The 24,695-nt window shown below is 46.5% G+C and overlaps 1 protein-coding gene across 7 annotated transcripts in view; it reads left to right on the top strand.

Moving 5' to 3' along the window:
• Nucleotides 1-24,695, top strand: part of USH2A (usherin) — a 1,078,291-nt gene that overhangs the window by 564,548 nt on the left and 489,048 nt on the right. For all 7 annotated transcript variants that reach the window (XM_068232882.1, XM_068232881.1, XM_068232884.1 and 4 more), the window contains one exon: nucleotides 6,329-6,491. In XM_068232882.1, the coding sequence (XP_068088983.1) occupies nucleotides 6,329-6,491 (163 nt within the window). The remainder of the gene's footprint in view (nucleotides 1-6,328; nucleotides 6,492-24,695) is intronic.

The raw sequence follows: 24,695 nt of genomic DNA, 5'->3' as shown, positions 1-24,695 counted from the left end.
GGCTCTCACAGTGTGTTGTCAGCACCATGGTCCTGACATCACACTGTGGGAGGGGTTTCACCACAATATCAGCCATACAGAGCCCCCTGATGATCCTTTTGAGAAAATGAAAAGATTTCTCATGAGAAAGGGGGTATCAGCTACTGATTGGGATGAAGTTCATTCCTTGGTTACATTTTCTTTTTAAGTGAATTTGGGACTCCATGTTTTGAAAAGTTTTTCATTTGTTTGAGCAATAGAGGCTGAAGTGTTATTTTACTTATAAGGTCCCATATGCAATTGATTTTTTTCTCTGAGTTTTCTCCTTTTTTATCTTCTGTTTAGAATAACTTTTCAGCACTTTGCGATTGAAAAAGTACCAAAATGTAACTGAAGAGATACTATCAAAACTATTTTAAGTATTTTCTTGCTTGCTGGTGATTTAAAAAGGCATTTAATTGAAAAGTTTGCAAATATAATTTAGGAAAAAACACAGGAGAAAAAGCTGATTGCGTATGGGCAACGGTATGAAAACACTTCCTGTGAGAACAACTGTGAAAACAGTTTATTGAATTAAGGCCTCTCTCTGTAAACCATCACTTAAAGAGGAAGTGTCGCGGATATCTTAAAATTTAAAACACATACAAATAAGAAGTATGTTTCTTCCTGAGTAAAATGAGCCATAAATTACTTTTCTCCTATGTTGCTGTCACTTACAGTAGGTAGTAGAAATCTGACATTACCGACAGGTTTTGGACTAGTTCATCTCTCCATAGGGGATTCTCAGCGTGGCCTTTATTCTTTATAAAAAGATTTATACAAAGATGCTGGCCAGCCTCCCTGCTCAACGTTAGTGTTGGGCGAACACCTGGATGTTCGGGTTCGGGAAAGTTCGCCGAACATGGCCGCAATGTTCGGCATGTTCGGGCCGAACCCCGAACTCCCCGAACATCCCGCTTTTGGGGGCCCTATGGGGTCGCAGGCATAAGGGGGGAGCATGCCCCGATCTCGGGGGGGGGGGGGTCGGAAATTCCCCCCACCCTCTCCGCTAGCGCTCCCCCCTCTGTCCGCTTCCCCATACAAAAGTTTCAGGAAGTACCGGTCCGGTGGTAGTGGGTGGCTGGCAGTGGGCGGCACTGTGGAGTGACTGAGGAGGAGGAGTCCGGAGAGTGACGCGTTGAGGGAGGCTGGGCAGCGGGCGGTTCAGCAGTAGTACGGTACTACTGCTGAACCGCCCGCTGCCCGGCCTCCCTCAACGCGTCACTCTCCGGACTCCTCCTCCTCAGTCACTCCACAGTGCCGCCCACTGCCAGCCACCCACTACCACCGGACCGGTACTTCCTGAAACTTTTGTATGGGGAAGCAGGCAGAGGGGGGAGCGCTAGCGGAGGGGGTAGGGGGAATTTCCGACCCCCCCCCGCGATCGGGGCATGCTCCCCCCTTATGCCTGCGACCCCATAGGGGGGCAGTATTCGGCCGAACAGTGCCCTGTTCGGCCGAACAGGGGCCCTGTTCGGCCCTGTTCGGCGGCCATTTAGTAGTTCGGGGCGAACCCGAACTTAAAAGGCCGAACACCATCAGGTGTTCGGCCGAACGCGAACATCACCCGAACAGGGTGATGTTCTGCAGAACCCGAACAGTGGCGAACACTGTTCGCCCAACACTACTCAACGTACACTATTTTGGCAGTTGGACGGAGCAACTGCCATTCACTGTGCATTTTGAAAAATAAAGAAATCCCTGTGAATCCCCCATGAGGAGATGGGCTAGTCCAAAACTTGTCGTTTCTGTCAGATTTCTACTACCTACTGTACGTGACAGCAACATAGGAGAAAAGTAATTTATGGCTCATTTTACTCTGGAAGAAATGTAGTTCTTAATTGTATATGTTTACATATATTTTAAATTTTAAGATTTTCGCGACAGAGGTCCTTTAAATATCTCTTGTGACTTGCATTCAATGGCGTGACTACAAATCATGGGTCCGCCCAGCAAAAATTTGATGGCAACCCCCCTCCAATGGTCACACCCTTTCCAACTCTTGGTGACCCTCACAGCCTGGGGGCCCATCTTACAAAGGTCATAAAACAAGTGTGGCCATCATGATCTTCACACCCATAACAAGTGTAGCCACAAAAACACCTGATCTGAAGGAAGGACCCCTTAAAGAGAACCCGAGGTGGGGTTCTGACAATGCAATCCGCATACAGAGGCTGGGTCTGCCTATACAGCCCAGCCTCTGTTGCTATACAGATCCCCCCCTAAGCCCCCCCCCCCCTCTGCGCTCTGCTATCCCTCATAAATCACAGCCGCGCTGTCGACACACAGCGTGTCACAGCGGGCTGTGTCTACCTTTGGATTGTCAGTCTGCGTTCTCCCCCCTCCTCCTGCATAGCTCCGATCCCCGCCTGTGTCCCTTTCCTCCCCGCTGATTGGAGGGAAGGGACATGGGCAGGACCGGAGCTATGCAGGAGGCGGGTGAGAGCGGAGACTGACAGTACAGAGGTAAACATAGCCCGCACAGCGCGGCTGTGATTTATGGGGCATAGCAGAGTGCAGGGGGAACTTAGGGGGGATCTGGATAGCAACAGAGGCTGGGCAGTATAGGCAGACCCAGCCTCTGTGTGCAAATAGCATTGTCAGAACCCCACCTCGGGTTCTCTTTAAAGAGTACTTCCAGTGAAGATAGACAGAGCTTGTAATGACGTCATCTGGCTAGGCAGGTGATCCCTCCACTTCCCTCCCAGAACCGGCACAGGATTTTTATTTTCAAATTGCCACCAGGGCTCTGTGCACGCCCACCAGCATGGCTGTGGCCCACCCCCAGCTCGGCAGCCACCAATCAGGACGCGGCTGCCAGTTAATGCATACAGCCCCTCTCCCAATCCGTCCTCATGCAGACAGAGCCTTTCATTGCAGGGTCTGTCTGTTTTCGCTGGAAGTACTCTTTAATCATAGGAAGTGAAGTAGTAGTTGAGGCCCCCTTACAGCTCAGGGCACCCCTGCAGTGGCAGGGTCTGCTCCCTTGTAGTTACGCCCCCTGCTCACGTTCCACTTTGCATACCGTATTCTGTTTACTGAAAGAGAAGAAAAAACACAAGTGCAGAGGGTTTCCACCAGCCACATACAAGCAGTGTTGTCAACCGCCCGTAAATTTATGGGCAGCCCGTAAATTTTGATACAAAATGAGCTGCCCGTGAATTCCGTAAGGAATTCAGCAGCGTCCGCCCTGTTGCAGGAGGACAGAAGCGCAGTGGAGGAAGAGCTGTGGGCAGCGGTGGAGAAGGGGGGCAATCTCGCCCCCCCCCCCCTTCTCTCACCTTAGTGCTCTCCCTCCCTCGCTGACTGTCCCCTCCTGATCTGTGCGGAGTGGCGTTTGGCAGCGGGCGGGACTTACCTTCCGTCTTGCTCCTGCGCCGGAAGTTCTGCTGCTCTGCTCTGGTCTGGACCAGACCAGAGTAGCGGCAAATCATCCCGCGCCGGCGACGAGACGCAGGTAAGCTCCGCTCGCTGCTGCCTGCCAGCCACTCTGCACAGATCAGGAGGGGACAGTCAGCGAGGGAGGGAGAGCACTAAGGTGAGAGAAGGGGGGGGGGGGGAAAGATTGCCCCCCTTCTCCACCGCTGATGCCACAGCTCTCCCTCCACTGCGCTGCTGTCCTCCTGCCTGGGGGGGGGGTGTCACCTGGCTACTTATTGTGGGCAATAAGCTGTCTCTCAAAAAGCTGTCTCTCAAAAAGCTGTCTCTCATTACGTGCATTTACTGGTGAAAAGCTGTCTCTCATTATGTGCATTTACTGGTGAAAAGCTGTCTCTCATTACGTGCATTTACTGGTGAAAAGCTGTCTCTCATTACGTGCATTTACTGGTAAAAAGCTGTCTGTCATTACGTGCATTTACTGGTGAAAAGCTGTCTGTCATTACGTGCATTTACTGGTGAAAGTCTGTCTCTAATGTGCATTTACTGGTGAAACGCTGTCTCTCATTATGTGCATTTACTTGCCATGCCCATTTTCGTCGCCGCGGCACGCTTTGCGCGCCGCAAATTTCCTTGTACATGTTGCCCTTACCCATTTGACTGCCCCCTCATATGTGCCAGTCTAGAACCGGCCCTGTACCCCTGCCTACATATACTGGGCACATAAACCCCTGGCTACCTGTTCTGGGGACATCTATACCCCTGGCCACCTATTCTGGGGACACCTATAGACCTGGGGCTACCTATTTTTGGGGAACCACTGCTGTCAGATTAAAGGTATTTTGGGGAACTGCTGCCAGATTATGTGTATGTTGGGGGAATCGCTGCTGCCAGATTACATGTATTTTTTGGGAACCACTGCCATATTGTCTGTATTTTGGAAGAACCTCTGCCAGATTACGTGGATTTTTGGTGAAATGCTGTAAGATTACATGTATTTTTGGGAAGGGGGGAAAACACTATGGCAGAGCTCAAACTTCCCTGGCAGACCTTTTACAGCAATACTAAAATCATGTATATTTGGCCCCACCAATGACCACGCCCACATTCTGTTGCTAAGCGCGGCGCAGGAGGTTTTGTCAGTAAAAAAAATCTTTTGTCAGTAAATTTTTAGGTATTTGTCAGTAAAAAATAACGTGAAAGGTTGGCAACACTGCATACAACTGTAGCAAATGGTCTTCCTAACAAACAAACTAACAATTACATGCGGGAGTTCAGTTGTTCACTTGTTCAGTCTATTCACAAAACGTTCAAGAATAACCTTGATTTGCAGAACCTCAGGACTAGTGCAGCATCCTCTCACCATCCCAAAGATGTTATTGGTGGTGTGTTTGTGTCTACAGCAGGAAATACCTTGTTGTTTAATTAATAGCATGTATGCAGCTTAGTTCCATTCTGCACAGCCACTGCCTGCCTTAACCTCCCGAGCGTTCTGGACGAGCTAGGCTCGTACAGAGATGCCGGCGGTCACCGCTCAGGCCCCGCTGGGCCGATTTGAATAATTTTTTTTTAAAAACACGCAGCAAGCACTTTGCTTGCTGCGTGTTGTGTACGATCGCCGCCGCCGATCCGCCGCTACCCGCCACGATGCAGGGCCCCCCCAGGCGAGACCCCGTGCGCTGCCTGGCCAATCATTGCCAGGCAGCCCTGAGGGGTGGATCGGGTCTCCCTGTGACGTCACGACGTCGATGACGTCACGACGTGCGTCGTCATGGCGATGGGGGAAGCCCTCCTGGAAATCCCGTTCAGAACGGGATTTCCGGACGGGTGATTGCGCCGGCGGGGATTGGAGGGGTGGGAGGGACGCCGCAGGGAGGGGGGAATCATGTAACTAGCGCTAGGCTAGCTACATGATAAATTTAAAAAAAATTGCAAAAAACGTTCCCGCGGCCGCAGGGCCGCGGGAATCAGAGCGCCAGGCAGGTTTAAAGAGTAACTTTAGCAAAAAGGGGAACACCATAAATCAATACATTGCAAAGGGAGAAGTTAAAAAATAGAAGAGAGATCAAGAAATGATTGATATTCACCATGTAATTTGTTCATTTTGTTTGACCTACAATCAGCCCACAGGTCATCATCTTTACTACTGGCAGACAAGAAAAAAGCTAGATCGCACCAACATAACTCCCAACTGTCCCTCTTTTGGAGGAACAGTACCTCTTTGGGAGCCCTGTCCCTCTTTGCTCCTCACTTGCCCCTTTTATAGGACTTTGTCCCTATTTCTGTAAATATATATATTTCTCTACTGAAAATGTGTTTGATTGACTCTAAACTTTATTCCCATCCTTTAAATTGATATATTACTAATTTTAAAATGTGAATATGAAGGAAAATGAGCCAGGACAGAAAGGACCAGTGTGGTTTGAATTATAAAACAACATATTTTTCTTATGAAATCTATGTTGACTAGGGGTGTGTTGGGGGCGTGATCAGGGGTGTGGCAGGGGCATGGCTTAAGTGTCCTTCTTTCTCATCTCAAAAAGTTGGGAGGTATGGCACCAACTGCCATTATTTATAACCACATTCCCTATTAATTGTGAAAGGCTAAAAGGTTGTTTTTATATATATATGCACATAGGGAGATACTGGTTGCTTGGCAGCTGGAAACAGCTGTTATTTCCCACAATGCAACACGGTTCACAGACAGGAAGCTGTCAGGACCTAGGTCCTGACATCACACCGTGGGAGGGGTATCACCACAATATCAGTCATACAGACCCACCTGATGATCTATTTGAGAAAAGGTAAAGGTTTTTCCTGGGAAAAAAAATGGAAAAAGGGTATCAGCTATTTATTGGGATGAAGTTCAATCCTTGGTTACAGTACCTCTTTAAAGTTTGATTTCTTTTTTATTTGTGTACATTTTTTTCAGGTGGATGCCTACACCCAAGAGACCAAGCCAGTAGAGACCGTCCACCTTCATTCTACTATCAGCAGCCCAAAGAGCATTCTGGTGAAGTGGGAGGGACCTGAAAAGCCCAACGGTCACATGACCTACGATATCATTTTGAGTGGGTTGTTTTATGAAAATGAAGGTAAATAAACCAGGCAGAGCAAGGTTTCTGTTATGTATATTTTATTTAATAATCTGTTTAACTGTTTCCAGACCAGATAGCTCTGGGCCCTTTAGGACCAGAGCTGTCATTTCTCTATTTTGCATTGTGATTGCTGAGATTGGCTCACAGCAATCATGTGGTCAGGAGCCAATGAAATTGGGCTTGTATATATGGCTGTGACAATATGAATGTTTTTAATTTGATGTTTTGCACATTATGCACTACTGCACTTTGATTGTCCCCTGATGTTATGGGTGTGAAACTTGTTGATCTAGGTGGAGGGTGGTGTTGTGTTTGAATATGCATTCATTGTATGTGATGTAAGGGGCAGACTGAGGTTATATCAATCATAATAGGGTGTTTTTTACCTCTTACTTCACATGTTAAGTAACCACATAGGCAATACAGGCTGTACCTGGATAGTGTACTGGTTCAGGGCTCTGCCTTTGACATGGGAGACCAGGGTTCGAATCCTTGCTAGGTCAAGTATCTATTCAGTAAGGAGTTTAAGGCAAGACTCCCTAACACTGCAGGGTGGCCTCTTGAGCGCGTCCCAGTGGCTTCAGCTCTTGAGCGCTTTGAGTCCGACAGGAGAAAAGCGCTATACAAATGTTTGGATTATTATTACCTGAAGTTTTAATCAATTATTTATTAAAATAAAGTTTTATGTAGCTCTCTACAACAAGCATAAATAGTGTTTTGTATGCATGGAGGAGACCAGCAGCACTAGAGCTGGTAAATATTACTCTGCTCCCTGCACTATTCTGCATACGTGTCGGGGTAAAGGGTGTGCATGGGGTACGGTGGGAAGAAGTTTGGATTCCAGAGGGCCCTATGACAATTTTGTAGAAAGGTCTCATGGGTTGTTGTTGTTACGCCCCTGGCCAGACTGGTTTGAACTTTAGAAAACTGTGGTGAGCAGAAAAGCGTCTCAAAGTGCACAACACATCAAAACAAGTTGAGTTCCTATCCTGTCCGCCAATTACAGACAGAATGATGAGGTTGCATTGAGAACAGACTCACCAAAACTGGACAGTTGAAGACCAAAAAAATAGAGGCTGGTCTGATGACTCAACGTCAACAATTGGCACCACCAGCATGAATTTGTGGAGCCAACCTGCCTGGGGGTGGTTGTTGTTGGTATTGGTATATGGTTGAATGGAAGGTTCATACCAGTGGCGTAGCTATGGAGCTATGGGCCCCAGTGCGAGTTTCACATGCCCCCCCCCCAAGCACTCTATACATAACAATTGATATGGCGCTTAAAAAACCTGCCAAGGACAACACAGTGTCAGAGGTGCAAGAAGCAGATGGGGAACAGCTTGTTAATGATTATTATCATTCAAAGCATCTATAGAAGTGATCATTACAAACACAGGACCAAAAAAGAGCTAATACTGCGGTAGAGGGAGGGCCCTATGGGGCCCCTTAGGCCCAAAGGCCCCGCTGCGTTCGAGACCTCTGCAACCTCTATTGCTACGCCAATGGTTCTTACCATGAACACGTAGCTGGCAAATCTGTAGAAAAGGCAACATGAATCAATATTTAAAGCAAACCTGAAATGAAAATAAACTTATGAGATAATGAGTTGTATGTGTAGTACAGCTAAAAGATAGAACTTTAGTATAAAAAAAAACTCCAGCTGTTATCTATGCAAAAGAGCTTCTCTGAGCTATTCCACCAACTTGGGTCAAATACAGTGCTGTTTTCAGAAGCGTTTAAACAGCCAAGAAACAGTGAGAGACAGCTTGGGATAAGGTTTTACTGCAGGAAAGTTCACAGGGTCATTATTACTGCTTTGTTTTATAGCTTAAAAGACAGAGTGTGGTTTTAAAACTGCAACTGTGGGAGAATGATGCAATGTTAATAAAAAATAAAAAGCTATATAACTGAAAATACAAACATTTCTTTGCTGCCAATGTTCTCTTCACCATCCATACTTACCCATACAATTCATTATATCATATCTTTTTTTTTTTTGCTTCAGGTTTGCTTTAACGATGTGTCCAATATTTTGTTAAATGATTCAGGTCATGAAGAGTTTAGGCTATACTGAGGGCAAAACAACATTCTCATAGTATCCCCAATACAGTGCTCAGAGTGAGGCTGGGTGCACACATAACAGAGTGTGAAAGGTCATGTTTTCTGTCATGTGCTTTTTTTGTCATGTGCAGTGGTGGGCCAAAATTTCGCATAGAAATTCTCAATTTCGCATCATAATCGTAATGTGAAATTTCAGGGAAAATCGTATTTTCCCTAAACATGTATAAATACATCAGAGGGCAATATAAAAGCTTGGCGGATGAGCTTTTTGTCCCTAGGCCTTCTCAAAGGACTAGAGGACATGATCTGCGCATGGAGGAAAAACGTTTTAGCCATTTATTTAGGAAAGGGTTCTTTACAGTAAGAGTGATTAACCTCCTGAGCGATAATCCCGAGCTGAGCTCGGGGTATATCGCGCAGGAGGATTTCTCAGGCCCTGGTGGGCCGATTTGCATAATTTTTTTTTGTTACACGCAGCTAGCACTTTGCTAGCTGCGTGTAACTTCCGATCGCCGCCGATCCGCCGCCGCTCGCCGTGCCGCGCAGCCCCCCCCCTCCCCAACCCCTTGCGCAGCCTGGCCAATCAGGCCAGGCAGCGCTGAGGGGTGGATCGGGACTCCCTCTGACGTCACGACATCCAAGACGTCGGTGACGTCATCCCGCCCCGTCGCCATGGCGACCGGGGAAGCCCAGCAGGAAATCCATTCTGAACGGGATTTCCTGCTTACTCTGATCGCCGAAGGCGATCGGAGTGGGTGGGGGGATGCCGCTGCGCTGCGGCTATCATGTAGCGAGCCCTGGGCTCGCTACATGATTTAAAAAACAAAAAATTTAAAAAAATAGTGCTGCGCCACCTCCTGGGCGATATAATTGTATCGCCCAGAGGGTTAAGATGTGGAATGCCTTGCCACAGGAAGTCGTTATGGCAAACTCTATACCTGCATTTAAAGGGGGCTTAGATGCTTTCCTTGCATTGAAAGACATCCATGGCTACAATTACTAGGAATGCCCAATGATGTTGATCCAGGGATTTTATCTGATTGCCATCTGGAGTCGGGAAGGAATTTTTCCCTTTTGGGGCTAATTGGACCATACCTTGTAAGGGTTTTTCGCCTTCCTCTGGATCAACAGGGATATGTGAGGGAGCAGGCTGGTGTTGTACTTTGTTCTCTGGTTGAACTCGATGGATGTCTTTTTTCAACCAAAATAACTATGTAACTCTGTAACTATGTAATTTCGTATGTAATAGTATTTCATAATTTCGTGTAATTTTTCACATAATTTATGCAAAATTACGCATAATTTTCTGCCTACTTTAGTGGTTAAAGAAGAACTTCAGCCTAAACAAACATACTGTCATTAAGTTACATTAGTTATGTTAATTAAAATAGATAGGTAATATAATCTCTTACCAACCCTGTTTTAAAAGAACAGGCAAATGTTTGATTTCATAAGGGCAGCCATCTTTTTGGTTGAAAGGATGTGACAGGGAGCATGACACACAGTTCCAACTGTCCTGTGTGCTGATCACCCCTCCCAGTTGCTAGGCAACGTGAATAACAACATAGGAAATCCCATCATGCTTTGCACAGCATCAGGGGAAAATGCCCGGGCAGTTTTCTTTCATGGGGCGGAGCTTAGTTAAAAATGCAGCTAAAAATAAAGCTTATGTAAGAAAAACAAAGTTCTGATGCTGTGAAACTGTTAAAGAAACACCAAGCCTTTTCAGTGCTGCTGAGTAGATTTTTAGTCTGGAAGCTCACTTTAATCGCAAAGCCCCCATACATGCTAATGACACCAACATTTCTACATATTTTAGGGAGAATAGTGTTTACAAGTCAAAAAAATAATTTTCCAAAAAGACCTTGTAGTTTTTGAGAAAATCGATTTTAAATATGCAAAGAAAAATTGTTTTTAAATTGTCATTTTTCTGAATTTAAAAACCATTTGTCTTTGCATTTTTAAAATCGATTTTCTCAAAACCTACAAGGTCTTTTTGGAAAATTAAAGGGAACCAGAGAGGATGAACTATACATACCTGGGGCTTCCTCCAGCCCCATACGCACGGATCGCTCCCACGCCGCCATCCTCCGCTGCCTGGATCCGCCGCCACCGGGTCCCGTCATTGCCGCAAGTCGGACAGTGGGCCGGCGGATGCGGCCAATTCTCCGCATCACAGGGGCTCCCTCCATACAGATACGCATGTGGCTGCCTACTGCGCAGCCGCATGCGTACATGTATGGAGGGAGCCCCTGTTATGCGGACAATTGGCCGCGTCCGCCGGAAGTGACGGGCCCCGTACCGGCAGATCCAGGAAGCGGAGGACGGCAGCGTGGGAGCGATCCAGGCTTATGGGGCTGGAAGAAGCCCCAGGTATGTATAAAATCTTTGCCTTTTTTCACCCCTCGTTCCTCTCTGGTTCCCTTTAACATATGTAGCAATGTTGGTGTCAGTAGCAGGTATGGGGGTTTTGCTCTTCACTGCCAAATTCAGCACAAAATTTTGTGAAAATTTTATATGAAATTCCGAATGACTATACGAAAACAATTGAATGTACAAATCTTAATTACGTATAGACGAAATTGTGAAAATTTGCGTAATCCTAATTAGTTGGTTACGATCATCACTGGTCATGTGCGTTTTTATATTGCGTTTTATGCAAATCACTAGGAAGACAACAGGAAGTGGAAATACATCACAAAATAATTTAAAAAAAGCATATAAAAACGCATGCAATACATTGTGTTCCCATTGACTTTCATGATGTGTGTTTTTGATGCGTTTTTGAATATAATGCAACAAAACCAGCGTTTTTAAAAACGCACGCATACAAAAACGCATATGCGTTTTTTTATATGCGTTATTTCATAGACTTTTAATAGCGGCAGAAACGCTGCGTTTTCTGCAACGCTAGCGTTTCTGCTGAGTGTGTACATAGCCTGAGTGTACATTACCCAGTAAATTGATTACGCGTCCGATCGCTCGCCATCTGCGCTACTATGCGCTGCGCTGCAGATCCCATTCATTACAATGAATGGGATCTGCGCTGCCATTGCCAAAAATGTGAGGAGCACGCAATAACGCAATCTATGCCCTTCTACCGTTCTTGCGTGTCGCACACTATACGTGCTGCCAAAATGCGCACGGCAGCGCGTATAGTCTGAACGAGCCCTTAAAGAGAACCAGAGATGAAGCATCCTCTTGTATTTCACCTTATAAATCAGTGGGAACATGACAGTAAACACCTAATCTGCTCTTTCTTTCATTGTTCTCTGTTTAATCTGACTGTTATCAGCTCTGATAAGAATCCCCGACTGAGCACTCAGTCTAGCTTTGCTACGGAAAGATTATAGCTGAGTCTGTCTTCTCTGGTGTCTTTTCAAGTCCAAGCCTGCCCCCTTGTGGCTCTGCTCTAATGACTCAGCTATAATTATTCCCTGCAAAGCCAGACTGAATGCTCAGTCCAGGATTCTTATCACAGCTGATAACAGACACTTTTAGCAGTGAGGATGAAACAGAGAGCATGGTAAGTGTTTTCTCTAATGTTCTTACTGATATATTTGGTAAAATACACAAGGGTGCTTCGTCTCTGGTTCCCTTTAAGGAATATAAGGAAAGAACATAAGCAAAGAACAACAGTTCAACTATGAAAAACCGTTTGTTTTACATCTCTGTGTTTTGCTACCTGAAAACACCTTCCCAGCAATCGCATGTTTTCCTCAACTGTTGACATAAATGCCCAAAAAGGTAACATTTTATTGAAACTGACATTTCCTTAAAGATACTGTCAACCCCGAGAATACATACATCCAGTAAGTAAGCATACACACAACAACAACAACTACCTGCAACCCTTCACCTTTCACCAGAAACTGGCGCATCTCACGTCGCCTTAACACTATTTTTATTTTTTTGTAATTTTTTTTCCTCCCTTTTTTTCACTCCTTCGATGTCAGACAAAGGAAGACTGACAGTCTCAGCCGCAATCCCCAAAGAACGCTATGAAAAGGCCTGTTTTGTGTACCGTTTTGCAAAGCATATGTGCCGAAGAGTTGAATATATGATAGGCAGTCTCTGCTGACCCCTTTCAAAGCCTGCCTTGTCCCCTTTCTTATGCAATGAAAACTTTGATGTGAGTTGCTGTGAAGCACTTGTAAGATTATGAGGTGTAGAAGCAATGATCGATGTGTAAAAAGGAAAAAAAAAGAAATGGAATTTTTTTCCTTTTTTTCTGCCGGACGAGTGACAAGACGGGCATATCCAACCAGACAGCGGGATGTATAATATAAAAAAAAATATATCTTTTTTTTCTTGAAAATGTAATTCTGCTTTTGATAAGAAGAAAGAAATGCTCCCCAGGACAGCTACAGACACCAAAGGCATTTTAGACAACTTTATTTCAGTCTTACCATGTTTTTACTTGCAGATACAAACACCATCAATCCATATCATTCTTAAAGAGAAACCGTAACCAAGAATTGAACTTCATCCCAGTAGCTGATACCCCCTTTTACATGAGAAATCTATTCCTTTTCACAAACGGACCATCAGGGGGCGCTGTATGACTGATATTGTGGTGAAACCCCTCCCACAGGAAACTGTGAGGACCATGGTCCTGGCAGTTTCCTGTCTGTGAACCTCGTTGCATTGTGGGAAATAGCTGTTTACAGCTGTTTCCAACTGCCAAAAAAGCATGCAGCAGCTACATCACCTGCCAACAGTAAAAATGTCACCATGTGATAAATGTCAGAATGTAAATCAGGGGGAGGAAGGCTTTCACAATGGGCAAACACTGACTAAATCATTTATACATAATTATTGTAAAAATGAAGGACTTTTTTATTACATTATTTTCACTGGAGTTCCTCTTTAACAGAACATTCTAGACAGGAGTGTGAGCCTGCTGCAATCAGAATCAGAATAATTTATTTTCCCAAGCATGACTTGGTCCTGCCCAGATATGGGTTTGGCACATACAAAGCTCAAGTAGAGAAAATAGGGCATGCAATATATATTATTATTATTTTATAAAACGCCAACATATTCTGTGGTGCTGTACAAAGTAAGAAACAAACATGTGGCACATAATAATACAGACAAATGGTACTCACCAATATATAAAATACAGAATTGATGACAAAATACAAAATGATACAAAAACAGAATTGGTAATTACAGTGACAAAAGTAATATGATGTATAAAATATATAATGAATTCAAAGACACAGAAGGGGGAGAGAGCCCTGTCCTTGTGAGCTTACAATATACAAAACAGTAAACAATAACAATATGTATAAACAATTGAAGAGGCAGTGATTAAATTTTCAGGGCAGCTACAGCCTTGCAGATTGTCCATAAAAAACAGCAACCAGACTGCAAACCTGCGGGAAGGGGTGGGGGTGTATACTGATGGGGGAGTGCGTGAAGGAAGTTCAAGAGGTTGACAGCTGAGGGGAAAAGAGTTCCTGTGCACCTGTGCGGTCCTGGTGGAAATGGCCCAGAACCGCCAGCCTGATGGGAGCTGATTGGAGAAGCGGTGGCCTGGGTGTGAGGGATCGTTGGCAATCCTCAACGCTCTAGAGCGCAGTCTGGAGTTGTAGAGGAGGTCAAGTGGGGGGAGGGGTTTCCCAGTGACCCTCTCTGCTGGTCTGATGACCCTCTGTAGTTTGTGTCTGTCGCTGATGGAGTAGCCAGCATACCCGACCAGGATGGAAGAGCAGATGACAGATTCAATGGATGGATGGGTGGATGAATGGTCAGTAGGATGGATGGATGGGTAGGTGGATGGCCAGAAGGATGGGTGGGTAGGTGGGTGGCAGGAAGGATGAATGAATGGATGGGTAAGTCAGTAGCCAGAAGGATGGATGGATGGGTAAGTGGGTGGCAAGAAGGATGAATGGATGGATGGGTACATGAGTGGTCAGAAGGATGGATGGATGGATGGATGGATGGATGGATGGATGGGTAGGTGGCTGGCCAGAAGGAAGGATGGATGGATGTGTAGGTGGGTGGCCAGAAGGATGGAGGATGTGTAGGTGGGTGGCAGGAAGGATGAATGGATGGATGGGTAAGTCAGTAGCCAGAAGGATGGGTGGATGAATGGGTAGGTGGGTGGCAAGAAGGATGGATGGATGGATGGATGGATGGATGGATGGATGGATGGATGGATGAATGGATGGATGGGTAGGTGAGTGGTCAGAAGGAGGGGTGTGTAGGTGAGTGGTCAGAAGGATGGATGGGTAGATGATTGATCAGAAGGAGGAATGGATGGGTGGCAAGAAGGATAAATTGATGGATGGCAAGAAGTATGGATGGCTAGGTAGGTGAGTTGTCAGAAGGATGGATGAATGGGTGGCCAGAAGGATGGATGGGTAGGTGAGTGGTCAGAAGAATGGATGGGTAGGTAAGTGGTCAGAAGGATGGATGGGTGGCCATTAATATGAGTTAGTATGCATTGGTACGCATTTTTTCCATAGCAGTGCATTGCAAATCAGTTAAACGCGTATAGTGGGATCTGTGTCAAAAACATGGATTTCACTTTTAAAATCAGTTTTCTTTCGGTTATAACTGAGAGCAACTGATTAAGTGTAAAAGGGGCCTTACTCAGTAATGCTGTCTATGTTATGGGGAGGGAGGGGCATACACAGATTACAAAGAAAAAGAGAGACCAGTAAACAACATTTCATACTTTGACTATTGCTTGGAATTCCTGTATATGGTGAGTTCCCCTTATACCAGCCTCGCTACCGGCCTGCCTTCCCAGCAAAGCGCCAACAACGATAACCAACCTGTCCGTCAAGCCATCAGCCGAGCTCTAAATGTAACCAGCCTGCGCAGCCAGAGAACTTTCAAAAAGTCAGGACCCATTTGCCGAGCATCCCTCGTAGAAAATGTATTCCACTCCGCGCAGGAATTTTCTTTGATTTCTCTCCGCCGAGAACTGTACTGATTCGTCCCAGCGGAATCTTCTGGAATTTATCGGTTCATGCTTGGCAGCCACAGATTAAGGTAAATGTCGATCTGTAATGACCCTCTACATGTTAGTACTGCAGTAAAGCTGAGCTTTTATGTCAAAGACATCGAAGAGGGAGCCATTACACATGACAGGGGTGATCAAGGGACTCCGGTCTAAGGCAAGCATTATTAAATATTGACTAGTTCTGTGATTTATGTAGAGCTGAGAGAAAAAAAAAAGTGAGTTTTTAACTATTATATATTCTTCAGCAAGGAAAAGCAGTCATTTATCTCCCGATGGTTATAAAGAACGGACTCCATGCATATTTTAATGGTGGGAAACTGGCAGAGAGGAAAAAGAAAGAGAAGGAAAAAAATTCTTTCATCTTTACAATGCGGTTGGCTAATTTGTTCAGCAGGTAAACTCAGAGGACTGTCAGGAGATGACAAGGGAAAAGGTTGAGAAGGAAGAAGGGAGGGGGAGGGAATTAATTGGCCAGAGATATTAATGGAATCAAATTAGGCTTATTTGTTCGGGCCCGGTAGGGGGGCCCCCCGACATGAAAATTCATCAAAGAAGGTGCCCCCAGAATAGAGGCCATTGTTACAGACAAAATGTATGTTGGTTAAGTGAAAAACTGCAGGCAGCCAAAGGCCTGGACATGTGTAGTAAGAGTAAGTGGATTGGCGAGACTTTAAAGTAAAATTATTTAACCTCTTGCAGCCTTAGTACTGCTCCACGCCAATTGGCATAAAGTCCCGGGGGCCTGTTTTGCAGGAGATCGCACGCGCTTCGTCATCGGTTTACCAGTGGTGATCGCCGCTAGAAGAGTGTTAGACAGCGAAATCGCTGTGTATTTACTCTGTACAGCGCTGCGATCTACGGCAGCGCTGTATTGGGGACAGCCATGGAACATGGCTTTCCCCCTGGGCGGGAAAGCGATCCGCTGTCATAGGCTGAAGCCTATGACAGCTGATTACGCTGATTGGCTGGTGGGGGAAGGGAGATAGGGCTAAAAAAAAAAATTAAAAATAGGCGAATTTATAAAAAAATAAATAAACATCTTGAGAGCGATCATAGCCCACCAACAGAAAGCAGTGTTGGTGGGCAGAAAAGGGGGGAGGGAATCACTTGTGTGCTGAGTTGTGCGGCCCTGCAGCGTAAAGCTGCAGTGACCTTAATTGTAAAAAAATAGTCTGGTCACTAGGGGGGTTTAAGACCGTGGTCCTCAAGTGGTTTTAAAATAAACACATGATTTACCTGCAAATGAATATTACATACTTACCTCACCGTCAGTTCCTCTCAGAAGCTCACCATTTTCTTCTTATAACGATTCCTTCCAGTTCTGACAAGATTTTGTCAGAACTGAAATATATCAGTTGCTGTCAGTTCTATATCAGGTGCTGCGAGTTATAACTGAAAGGACAAGGGATGAGCAAGGTAATGTCCATGTTTCCCTATGGCTCAAGTGAGCAATATTACAGTTTAACAGTGTGCTGACCAGGAAGCTGTTATGGGCTAATGACAATTTTCAAAATAGAGGATTGAGAATTCTATCAATGACAGTGGACAAACAGGATGCCGGAGAGTAGAAAGAGCTTGAGGAAGAGATTGAGGAGTAGACTACATGGGAGGTATGTATGTGTGTGTGTTTATTTTGACTTTTATTTTTCAGTTAAGTTTGCTTTAAGAATTGAGCTGTCTATTTTTTGGTGGCATTTGAGCTGGCCATTTTTTCACTACTAGTACTCTTTAAAGTGAACCTGAACCAGTGATGTGGCAGTAGGGGTTGCAGAGGTCTCGTCTGCACCGGGGCTCTTGGGCCAGAGGGGTCACCTAGGGCACTCCCTCAAAATTAATCTCTCCCCTGTTTCACCTGACTGGCCAGGCAGATAAGGCAAATAAGCTAATTTGAAAGCCCAGGATGTAAACAATATGTCTGCTTCCACGAAAGTTTTTCGTTAAAGGTTATTATTTTGTTGAGTTCGGGTCTGCTTTAAGGAAACACACCTAGACAATATGCCTACATCACTGTGTAAACAGAGATAGGGGGAAATCCCATTACCTTCTGGTCATAGTGTCCTTATCTTTTCCGATATAGGAAGCTTTCTGTTATTTGCATGCCACAACCCCACTGGCACTTCACTTCACAACCCAGACCAGGTGAAAAGAAAAACAAAAGAGTTGGGATAAATATTGAGACCTACCGGTACCGTATTTTTTCGCCATATAAGACGCTCCGGCATATAAGACGCACCCAGATTTAGAGGGCAAAAATCAGGAAAAAAAAGAAAAAAAAACTAAACCTAGGTGTGTCTATGATGCAGGGGTGTCTTAAGGACTTTTTACCCCCCCCCCTTTCCAGTTACATTACATACACCACATAAGGGGACAGTGTTATGATTGGTTGTTCCCATGTTGCCTGCCTATGTTCCTCTATGTGGTCAGTGTAGTGATTGGCTGTTCCTTTGTCCCCCTGTGCTGGTCCTGTGCTGTGTCTCCCTGTGCCTGCTGTGTCCCCCGGTGCTGTGTCTCCCTGTGCCTGCTGTGTCCCCCTGTGCTGGTCCTGTGCTGTGTCCCCCTGTGCCTGCTTTGTCCCCCTGTGCTGTGTCTCCTGTGCCTGCTGTGTCCCCCTGTGCTGTGTCTCCCTGTGCCTGCTGTGTCCCCCGGTGCTGTGTCTCCCTGTGCCTGCTGTGTCCCCCTGTGCTGGTCCTGTGCTGTGTCCCCAGGTGCCTGCTGTGTCTCCCTGTGCCTGCTGTGTCCCCCTGTGCTGTGTCTCCTGTGCCTGCTGTGTCCCCCTGTGCTGTGTCTCCCTGTGCCTGCTGTGTTCACCTGTTCTGCCTGCCATGTCCCCCTGTTGTGCCGGCAGCCCCCTGTGCCAGTGTCCCCCTATTGTGCCAGTGTCCCCCTGTTGTGCCAGTGTCCCCCTGTGGCAGTGTCCCCCTGTTGTGGCATTGTCCCCCTATCGTGCCAGTGTCCCCTGTGTCAGTGTGCCCCTGTTGTGGCAGTGTCCCCTGTGGCAGCGTCCCCTGTGCCTGTGGCCCCCTGTTGTCCATGTGTCCTCCAGTGCCGGTGTCCCCCTGTGCAGGCAGCTTGAGTACACATACAGTACCTGCTCCTGCCGCCGCGCTCCTGGCTCCAGTCCTGGCTCCCCGATCCTCTTCTTCCATCTACCGCTGCCCGCTGCTGCCCCCGCCGAACATCGCTGGCCGGTCTTAGCCGCAAGGATACGCTGTCAGCACACCACGTGCCAGGGTCACGCATGCCGCCGAACAACGCTGGCCGATCCTAATTAGCCGCGCAGGGATAAGCTATCAGCGTGCGCCGGGTCACACATGCGTATGCGTGACCCCGGCGCACGTGGTGTGCTGATAGTGTATCCCTGCGTGGCTAATTAGGACCGGCCAGCGATGTTCGGCGGGGGCAGCAGCGGGCAGCGGTAGATGGAAGAAGAGGATCGGGGAGCCAGGACTGGAGCCAGGAGTGCGGCGGCAGGAGCAGATAATGTATATACTGCTTCCCTGCGCACCTCTGCATCCCGAAATCCGTACCTTCGCTGCATAAGACGCACCCACTTTTCCCCCAACATTTTGGGGAAGAAAAAGTGCGTCTTATACGGCAAAAAATACGGTCATTTAGAAAAAAAGATAGGTTAAATATATTTTTGTGTCACTATTTTGCATTATGTATTTATTTTAATGTTTTGATTCTACACTAGGAATAGTCGGAAATGGCAATTTCTGATTCTGCATAAAATACGATTTTTGCCAATGCCGCTATGCGGATTTCCAATTTCCGATTCCTGTTTTCCGATAAGTCTTTTTTTTTTTTTGGGGGGGGGGGGGGTCGTTTTTTTTATTCATTCATTGACCAAATACTCTCGAGTTGACTCTGGATTCTCTAATGGGTCCAATGCTTCCGAGTTCTGAGATTGCACTAAAATTACAGTTGCAGAAATGCTGCATTTACTCAAAAATCTGGTTTCCGATTGCAGACGAGTTTTATTATTTTTTTGGTCATTTTTATCATTCTCTTATTGGCCAAATACTGAGTTGACTCTGCATTATCTGAATGGTCCAATGCGTCAAAGTTCTGTGATGTGAAATGCAGAAATTTCATTTCCACTGAATCCGAATGAGCATCCCAAGTTACAGCAACCTTTAAGGCCCGTTCACATCACAAACGCGGACGGGCACGCACGCGGAACGCGACGCGTACGAACGCACGCCATCCACGTTTGTGTGCGTTACGTGGCTGATCCCATCACTGAACAGTGAATGGGACAGCCACGCGTTTTTACAAAAAATGCGTGCAGCATGCGTTCCCAGACCACACAGGTCCGGAACGCATGCAGTGTGAACATCAGACATTGCACTCTATGCAATGTCTGATGTCGTGCACGCGTTTCCAAAACGCGGCTGGAAACGCGTGCAGTGTGAACGGGGCCTAACACCTAAGAGACCATTTGTATTAAATGCAGGACTTATTTGTAGCGTGACTTATGTTCTCCAATAGATCCAGGGTTCTCAAGCTCAGGAGAACATTAGGAAATAAAACCCATTGCACCCAATGTCCTCCAGGGTTCTCATGTTCAGGAGAACGTTAGTAAATAAGGCTCATTGCAACCAATGTCTTCCAGGGTTCTCCAGCTCAGGAGAACATTGGGAAATAAAGCCTGTTGCAACCAATGTCCTCCAGGGTTCTCAGGTTCTGTAGAACATTAATAAATAAGGCGTATTTCAACATATGTCCTCCAGAGTCCTCCTCAAGCTCAGGAGAATATTTTAAAATAAAGCCCATTGCAACCAATGTCCTCCAGGGTTCTTAGGCTCAGGAGAACATTGATAAATAAGGCTCATTTCAACCAGTGTCCTCCAGAGTTCTCACTTTTAGGAGAATGCTAGTAAATAAAGTGTATTGCAACCAATGTCTTCCAGGGTTCTCAAGTTCAGGAGAATGCTAGTAAATATGGCTCATTGCAACCAATTCTTCTTATCAACCAAAAGTCTGAGTCCCAATCGCTCCGTTTCATCAAGCCGTCTACGAAAGAGTTAAGCCGCGCGCTTTGATTACCATTCACGGCAGGACGTATTTTATCCTCATAAATCAATTTTAGTCACACTTCTTTTATTCTCTCAGGTCAGCCAGCCCAATTCAAATCAATAGAAGTGCAAGTGACACAATCAATCTAGATATTTGATTATGGATTTTCATCCTTTAAGTCTGCCTTGGCTGCCGTTCCCCAGAGCCTCCCGGGAGAGCCCAAAATCTCTATTGGCATCCATGAATTATGAACGCCAATTGAGGAAGAAGATAATCTTCATTTGCATAATGCCTGAGCTTGCTGATGGGACTTTGCTGCAACCTTTCCAGGCAAACCTGCCTCAGATGTAATATTCTTTTGTAAATGCCCATTTTTTAAAGTGAAACTAGAACGAGGAATTGAACTTTGCCTGTATCGTGAGCAGGCAGCATTACTAGTTGGTACGTTGGTTTTATTTATTTATTTTCTTTACCTTTCATAAAAATAAAAAAACAACTAAAAATCTCAAGATGATCACGATTTTGGCTTTTTGATTCTGTCTAGCAAGATGAATGCTGGAACATTATGTAAGCAGCAGTAAGTGGTGGCTGGATAGTGTAATGGTTAAGGGCCCTTTCACACCAGAGGGATTTTTCGGCGTTTTAACGCCACGGCCGAAGTTGGCGTTTTGCTAGGTAAAAGAAAGTCCATAGACTTTCATTTTACCTTTCACATCTAACTCGGCGTTTTGGAGCGTTGCGTTTCAACGCTCCCAGGAGCTTTTTCAGGGCTGTTTACAGCCGAAGTTGGCTGTTGGCGTTTCAATGATAGTCAATGGAAAACGCCAACTTCAGCCTTTTCAAAGCCTTTTCAAAGCGTTTTACAGCTATCTTGTTCACTTATTTTTATAGAAGAAAAAAAAAAGGACGTTTTCATATGGGCTGTAAAACTCTTTCAAAACGCTTTGAAAACGCTTTGAAAAAGCTATGTATTGGCGTTAAGCAAAAGGCTGACTTTCAGCCTTTTCTACCGCAGCCTCTAGTGTGAAAGAGCCCTTAGGGCTCTGCCTCTGATACGGGAGACCAGGGTTTGAATCTCGGCTCTGCCAGTTCAGTAAGCCAGCACCTATTCAGTAGAAGACCTTAGGCAAGTTTCCCTAACACTGCTACTGCCTATAGAGCGCGCCCTAGTGGTTGCAGCTCTGGCGCTTTGAGTCTGCCATGAGAAAAGTGGGATATAAGTGTTTGTCTTTGTAAGCAGCCCTATTCAGTTTCTTCATTTTTCTGTAGCTCTATAACGACTCATTCACACTTATTAGTGAGTTGAAATGCATTAAAGGGACTCTGAGACAATTCAAAATAAAAAAAAGATACCTAAGGAGAGGGAAGGCTCTGACTTCTATAGACCCTTCCTGTTCTCCTCCTGGTCCTCCCTCCGTCCGTCCGTCCGTCCCCCAGGCTCCTCCATTTGAATCTCCCACTGCGGGAGACATTGGCAGCCTTTGGAAGCACTCAGGGAAGCGCCCTGACTCACACACTCACGCGTGCGCAGTACAGGGCCGACAGTCTTCGGGAGCCTGAGTGCTTCCGAAGACTGCCATAGTCTCCCGGGGCGGGAGATTCAAATAGAAGAGCCTTTGGGGGAACGAGGAGACCAGCAGGAGAACGGGAAAGGCTCTGTAGGACCCAGAGCCTTCCCTCTCCTTAGGTGAGTACCGTATATACTTGCATATAAGCCAAATTTTTGAGCACAAAAAAATTGCTCAAAAGTGCCCCCCTCGGCTTATATGCGAGTCACCAAAGTGTCCAGTCCAGGGCCGCATGTTTTTGTCCCCCCCCCCCCCAGTGGCTTTATGCGTTCAGGCTTGCCTGCTTTTGTCCCCCTGAGTGGCAGTGTGTGCAGGATTGCCTAATTTTGTCCCCCTAGGTGGCTGTATGTGTTCAGGATTGCCTGCTTTTGTCCCTCTGAGTGGCTGTATGTGCAGGCTCACCTGTTCAGGATCGACGCTTGCAGGATCCATGGTTTATCGCGCTGGAAAGCGGGACATGAGCTCCTCCACTTGCGCATCCAGTGGGTCCCGTTTTCCTGCACGTGAGTGGCCAGGGCACTTGAAGAATCTGATCAGAGGAGCAGAGAGGAGAGAGCTCAGGACGAGCGCTGCACCATTCAAATCACTGTGTGCTCGTCCATTCGTCACCGCTGCACCGCGTCACCGTGAGCAGTGTCCCACATATGCCTAGCCCATTGGCTGACATATTACATTTTAAATGCAATTTTTCCATATGCGAATTAGCACTAGAGATGGTCAGAAATGCTGATTTCTGATTCCACAGAAATGTTAGATGAAAAAAAAAAACCAGAGCTCAAATAAAGATGAGCATGCATATACGGTGAGCTGTCCTGATGCTCACCGCCAGAGGCGGCCTTAGAGTATGCGGGGCCTGGGGCGAGTGTCTCATGCGGGGCCTAGAGCCATAAGTGTAGGCCATATACCGTATCGCCACGTTCATGGGCTTGTCCGCCTTTAATGCAGTATTCCTTATTATTATTGTTTGAAAACAATTATGTCAGGTAAAGGCCACTAAGCCAACCAATATGAAAACAAACATTTGCGTGGTGGTTTTAAGTGCGGGGGTGGGGGAGCTCATCCTTCAGTTAATTTGGAAATTCTAAGGTTCACGTTTCACAAAATTCACATTGTTGTAGTAACTTTTGTCTTGCAAAATTCAGCCAATTCAGCAATCATGAGGCCCCCAACATGACCAACTCAGCAATCATGAGGCCCCCAACAAGACAAATTCAGCAATCATGAGGTCCCCAACAAGACAAATTCAGCAATCATGAGGTCCCCAACAAGACAAATTCAGCAATTATGAGGCCCCCAACAAGACAAATTAAGCAGTCATGAGGCACATAAATAGACAGCATTTCACATAAATAGGCAGAATGCCCCCTTAATATGGTAGACACCTCTCACCTGGCAGCAGTTCCCCAAAATACACTCAGTCTGACAGCAGTGGTTCCCCAAAAATAGGTAGCCCCAGGTCTATAGGTATCCCCAGAATAGGGGGCCAGCAGTATAGATGTCCCCAGAATAGGTGGCCAGCGGTATAGATGTCCCCAGAACAGGTAGCCAGGGGTAGAGATGTCCCGATAACTGGTAGCCAGGGGTATATGTGCCCATTATATGTAGTCAGGGGTATATGTCCTCAGTATATGTAGCCAGAGGTATATGTGCCCAGTATATGTAGTCAGGGGTATATGTCCCCAGTATATGTAGTCAGGGGTATATGTGTCCAGTATATGTAGCCAGGGGTATATGTGCCCAGTATATGTAGCCAGGGGTATATGTCCCCATTATATGTAGTCAGGGGTATATGTGCCCAGTACATGTAGCCATGGGGTATATGTGCCCAGTATATGTAGCCAGGGGTATATGTGCCCAGTATATGTAGCCAGGGGTATATGTCCCCAGTATATGTAGTCAGGGGTATATGTGCCCAGTATATGTAGCCAGGGGTATATGTGCCCAGTATATGTAGCCAGGTGTATATGTCCCCAGTATATGTAGCCAGGGGTATATCTGCCCAGTATATGTAGTCAGGGGTATATGTGCCCAGTATATGTAGCCAGGGGTATATGCCCCCAGTATATGTAGTCGGGGGTATATGTCCCAGAATAGGTAGCCAGGTGTGCCCCCAGCAGGAGGGGAGCAGCGCAGAGAAGAGGGAGAGCTGTGGGCACAGTGGGGAAGGGCGGAGGTTTCCCCCCCCCCTTCCCTCACCTTAGTGCTCTCCCTCCCTCTCTCCTCCGGAACGAATGTGCGGTGGGTGGCAGGCAGCGGGCGGAACTTACCTCCGTCTCGATGCAGGGCCGGCGCGGGATGGATTAGCCGCTACTCTGGTCTGCTCCAGACCAGAGCAGCGGCACCAGAACTTCCGGCGCTGGAGTGAGACAGAAGGTAAGTTCCGCCCACTGCTAGCCACCCGCACATTAGTTCTGGAGGAGAGAGCGAGGGAGGGAGAGCACTAAGGTGAGGGAAGGGGGGGGGGAGATGGCCAGAGCTCTCCCTCCACTGCGCTGCTCTCCTCCTGCTGGCCGCACGGGCACGCGGCCGGGGAGGGGGGCAGCAGGCGGTTAGGTGGCGCGGGGCCTCTTCAAT

The sequence above is a fragment of the Hyperolius riggenbachi genome, chromosome 4 (assembly GCF_040937935.1).
Source record: "Hyperolius riggenbachi isolate aHypRig1 chromosome 4, aHypRig1.pri, whole genome shotgun sequence".
NCBI lineage: Eukaryota > Metazoa > Chordata > Amphibia > Anura > Hyperoliidae > Hyperolius > Hyperolius riggenbachi.
The sequence above is the reverse complement of the archived record's forward strand: the minus strand, read 5'-3'. Positions and strand labels throughout refer to the sequence as shown.